The following is a 5,600-nucleotide window of genomic DNA, read 5'->3' on the forward strand; positions in this document are numbered from 1 at the left end:
ATATATATATAGTATATTTATAGTATATATATAAATATGCGTGTGTGTACATATTTAATATGTATTAGAATAATATGAACAGTAAAATTCTAATAATTCCAATCAAATTTATAAAAGGAAGGAGTTATTATAATTTTTACGCCTTTTTAAAAGACTTTTAAAGTATTCCCTGAAGTAAAAACTGACAGCTGAAAATATAATTGTATCATGGATCAAAGGTATTTAAATTGAAAGGTCATGTAAAATGGAAAGTACAATTTTTAGTGAATTACTAACTTATAGGAAGGATATTAATTAAATATGCATTCTTACTGTTAAAGATATTTTGGAATCTAAAACATCTAATATATAATAAATAAGCTTGTTATAATTAATGTTTGAAACGAAAGTGAAATATTGCTGTTAAAGCTTTTATTTGAGTTGCATTGAAAAGAACCGTTTTGATTTTGAATTCAAATTACTCGTTGTGGTTTTTCGGTTTACATTACAATATATTGATGATGTTTCTCCATATGCATTCGAAAATGCTTCCTTGGTTTACCTAATAGGCTGCTTCATAATCTATGTTCCTAAAAATCCATAAAACACTGAGTTTTGCGCCGAGAAAAAAAGTATGGTCAAAACTACCAGAATATCGTAAAATTTACTTTGTTTTGGTTCCTCAGGAACACCAAATAGCTCCGTGGTAGTTTTACCGAAATTCTTTAGCAATAAATATCGTAAAATTAGTAATAAAATGTGGTTTCATAAGTGATAAATTTGGTTATATTATCATGGCGTTTTAGATTTTGGCATAAAAACCATCTATTTGGTTAAATTTATTATTCAGTTCGTTTTTAATTTTACTAAATGTGGATAATAAGTATTATAAATTTGAAAATCAGAATTACCGATAAAAGATTAACAGAACATACAAACTGAAAAATTTCCAAATGATTGGTTTAAATAATCTACATTTTCGTTTTATTACCAAAATTATGTGTTTTTTTTTTCCAAAAAGTACGCTATTTTCAATAGAATTTCAGTATGTTATGTAATAGGCTATTTCAATTATTAATTTACATAGTGTATCAAATGTTAAAAAGCCAATTTGTTGTAACTTTAATATTATTAAATTTAATCATACTACTAAGCAAGATTACACTACAATTCTCTAAAATTCGACCATATGGGGCAACTTGATCGAAAACATTGAATAAATTAACACCTTATAAATGTTGCAGAAATTTGCTTCATTTTGCAATTCATGGTACCAAGAAAAAGGTTTATTGTTGAATCAAATTTATTCAGAGCATAAATCTAAATAAATTTAGGGCATGTTAAGTTTTTACTTTATTTATTTTTCTTTACTGTATTTTTGTATATTTATTAATTTATTTTTGTTTCAAATGAGAAGGAAATATCTTTAGCGTTTGCAAGATAAGATTTCTAAACAATATCTGTTTTTTATTTTGACAATTCAAAAATTTTTCTCTAGCTCAACAGAATGACATTGAAAACTAATAAGATATTCTATATTGTTATTTGTATGGTAAAAAATGTATTTCAATAATAAACTTCCGCACGAATATTCACTATTACATTTAAATATTCTTTTATGTGATTTATTGAACTATACTTCATTGTAACATTTTATTGAATTATTGTATCAAACAATATTTGTGAAACTTTAATATAATACTAAGTTAAACTATATTAGAAAGCTAATTCAATATTTTTGTACTTGAATATGTTTTAATAAGTATCAATAAGAGCTAAAACTTTGCTCAATTTAATGATGTTGCATAAAATTTGCTTAATCCAGGGTATCTGTATTTTGATTTAACGTTTAACGAAGTTTTGTGTTTCTAAATTTTATTTCTTTAATGACATGGAATGTCCACAAACAAAAAGGAAATAATTTTATTTAATCATTTGGAAAATATGATTCTGAAAAATTTATTTCTTATTCTGACGCGAAGTGAGTAATTTTTGAAACCTAATTAGACTGTAAGTATTCAAATTTATGAAATAAGTTTGCTGTATACTAATTTACACAGGTGTATAGATATATTTCTATGAAATTACATCTATCGAGATTTCTTAATGATCAGATTGACTGTAGTGACTGTATACTTGAAACTCCTGCATTACAGTATGTTTAACTATTACATCATATCATATTTCTACACCCTTAATATGTCTCTTGAGTTTAATTGATAATCAAATTAATGGCTATTTAACATTATTTCACTATGCACTGGGACAAAAAATTCTAGATACGTATTACAAAAAGTTATACTGTTTAAAAACAAAAATTTGCGATTGTCAAAATCAAATATACAAGGAGTGGCGAAATTTGAACGAAGGATTTATAGGGGTGACTACAAATATCAAGTTGATGAAAGCCTTGAGCATATTGAGCCAGCAAAACAATATGATTACTATCGTAGGAAAACTTGACCATGTTGTCGTAAACCATGTTGAGGCCTTGAAAATCATGAAAAACCAATGGAGTTTTTGACGTCATGTTTAAAAATAATTAAAAAAATATATGCTTGCGACTTTTCAACAGCAAAAATATTTATTTAATTATTTATTACAAGAGTCGGTTGAAGTGGTGTCCACTTATTTAGTTTCATTGTCTACATCGACGTAGAAATGATTTCTAAATGAGCTTAGGATGCCAAATTTGATTTTGTTATCTGCTGAAGTGACAACAAACATGGTTATGATACCCCCTGTGTTTCCTTAGATGATGCAAAAACTACTGATTTAAGATGATCAGACAAGTATTGGTCGCAAGTGGAGAAAGTACAGCGAGATTAAGATCGAAATTTTTACCCTCTCAACGCCATATGTAACCCAATGTTCACAGTTAAATGTTTATCTTCTTGATATCTTTTATCTCTCTCTTAGTTAAATTTTATTGTGTTTTCAGATTTTTTCTATCAAATATTTTACTTTCTACATAAAGTTGCTGGGTGGCGCACTTGGTTTGTCGTCGGCCTTCTGAGCCCAAGTCTGCGGGTTCGATCCCCGGCCCTATCTGGGCCGGGGATCAGATTTTCGGGATGCAGAAAATCCTCAGCGGCCATGTCGTATGATTATGCGGCATGTAAAATTCCCTGCCGTGCCTTATTGGCTCCTGGCATTTCCGGCAATATTAAATTCCTTGTGCACTTTAGCATCCAAATAGAGTCTCGGTGCTGCCATCTAGTGTGGCAGAAACTAGACGTCCGAATTAACATGACCAACGGTATTTCACCCATTGTGGTGGTTCTGAAAGAGTGGATACCACCTTTGGAGAACGCACTAGGTCTGCTCATCGGCGAGACTGATTGTGCAGTTCATTGGAAATAAAAAAAACTTGCTACATAAACTGAGCCACTTCTAAATACAAATACAACTCTGTAAATTGTATTTCTCATACTAAGAATATGTTCACATAATTCAATTCTGCAAATGTATTAATATATATATTTTTCTTAAAGTCCCACCTCTTATTTGGATCCAAAACCAGTTAGTTGGTGTCCGGGAGAACGCTGACGCTCACCTGGAGTGTCACACAGAAGCTCATCCAACATCCATCAATTCTTGGATGAAAGACGAGGAACCTGTTGAAACTAAGAGCAGCAGATATCATACCCACATCACTAGAAATACTTTTAAAACAGTCATGAAACTAACTATTAAAAGTGTTCAACCTGGAGATTACGGTTACTATCATTGTGTAGCAAAAAATGCAATTAGTGAAACTAGAGGATCCATAAAAGTTATCCGTGAGTATAGGGATCTTCTTACAGTATTTATTCTTCGCTTCGTTTGCTCATAAATGATACTATTCTTATTTTAAATATTTTCGTCACGTTTTTGTCACAATGTCTCACAGTTCACCATACCTCCTATTCACTATAATCACATTACATAAGTACAAACTTGCATAATATTACCCTATATAAAAACCTATCTAATATAATATACCTTTTATAAATACATAGTTCGAAAGCAAAGATCATATTTTAGTTTTTTTAAAGCTTAAACTATGTATTTTAATGACATGTATAAGTAGAATAGTATCAATAATTAGATGCATGTCTTCCGATTAAAAAAATTACGCAAAAAATGTCTAATCTGCTAATTTTAGATGTTTCAAGATTTTACCAAAATGAGGCAAAATATCTTAACCGAAATGTATGATAACACTTCTTATTACTCCCCCTGCTGTTACAAACTGTCACAATTTCTTAAGCCCATTCAATCCACTTATAACGTGGCATCATTTGCGGAGAACCTATAAGAGCTGCACAGTTAAAATGCTTGCAAATAAGTTCGTTCACCGTTTGTTAACTGCTTCTAGACGGTAGAGTGCAATGAATTACTTGTTTGTTTTGTAATAAAAGTTTGCGCTATGTTCTATGTCTAAAGTTGCGCTATGTTGCTTCTAACCCCTATTCTAATTTTGAATTCTACCGGCAAATACTATTTCTTACTTCCACTTTTTAAAACCTTTCTCAGGATATAGTCTTTTGTCTGTCGTGAAAGTATTATATGCAAACAACGACGTATTACAAAGAAATTCAGCTTGGATAAACTAAATGTCTAACAAATCTATTTATATATTATATTAAATATAAAATGGTTTTTTTTCTTGCAATTAATGGTTTGTTACAGAAAACATATTTACTTAGTCACATAGTCATAGTGACACAGTCTGCACAAAATTGCTCATATTTTTATTTCTCATACATACTTTAATACATATTCAAAAAATTGTATCGTAAATAATATATTATAAATAATATATTATAAATGAGACAATGCTCATTTTTACATTATGATTATTCAAAAAAGCACAGCAAATTTAGTGAAAATTATTCTAAAGAACTCTGCATGTTGAAATTCAAACTATCATTTAGATAAAAAATATATTAAGCTCAATTTCGATTTGTAAATATTTGTTTAAACTAGCGTAATTTAAAAATTATATTATGATGTAAATTTAATGTATATTGTCATCAAGAAATATTTTCGATTGAAATAGACATTATTTAATGTTTTATTTAAAATTTATTGTCAGGAGATTTGTTGACATTGTTAAAGCAGCGCTGTTTTTTCTTTGATGAGCAAAGGAGGAGACGCATTGTTCCTTTCTTTTTAGCTATACATAGCGTTTAAATTAGCTATGAAAATTACTACAAGGTAAATGCAATTTTGCCGTTTTAGTTCATTTAAGTTGCTACTGCAGTTGCTGCTAACATTTGTTTAAAGTTTTCATATTGTTTCTCCTTTAGCTGTTTTATTTATTATTATTATTCGAATTTTAACAGAATAGTTATTACTTTTATTTAAATAAAACATATGTAACTTTATTGTACTAGTCAAAAGATACGCAGTAATTTTGTTTAGTTACTTCATTATTAATAATTGATTTTCTGTGGAGTGTATTTCTTTTCAAAATATAATATATAAAATGAATTTAATAAGCTTTAATGGCAGAAAATAAGATATTATCGAAAAATTATTAATTTATAATCGAGTTGCTGTGTTTTAATACTTTTTATTCCGGTACACTAAGCAGTACTTTATGCATATATATATATATATATATATATACATCG

At 28.7% G+C, this 5,600-nt stretch overlaps 1 protein-coding gene across 1 annotated transcript in view; it reads left to right on the top strand.

Moving 5' to 3' along the window:
- LOC107444984 (lachesin) overlaps positions 1-5,600 on the top strand; it is a 181,431-nt gene that overhangs the window by 158,422 nt on the left and 17,409 nt on the right. Inside the window, exon 7 of the mRNA XM_016059278.3 lies at positions 3,474-3,761. Within this exon, the coding sequence (XP_015914764.1) occupies positions 3,474-3,761 (288 nt within the window). The remainder of the gene's footprint in view (positions 1-3,473; positions 3,762-5,600) is intronic.

Source organism: Parasteatoda tepidariorum, chromosome 5 (genome assembly GCF_043381705.1).
Source record: "Parasteatoda tepidariorum isolate YZ-2023 chromosome 5, CAS_Ptep_4.0, whole genome shotgun sequence".
In the NCBI taxonomy this organism is placed as follows: domain Eukaryota; kingdom Metazoa; phylum Arthropoda; class Arachnida; order Araneae; family Theridiidae; genus Parasteatoda; species Parasteatoda tepidariorum.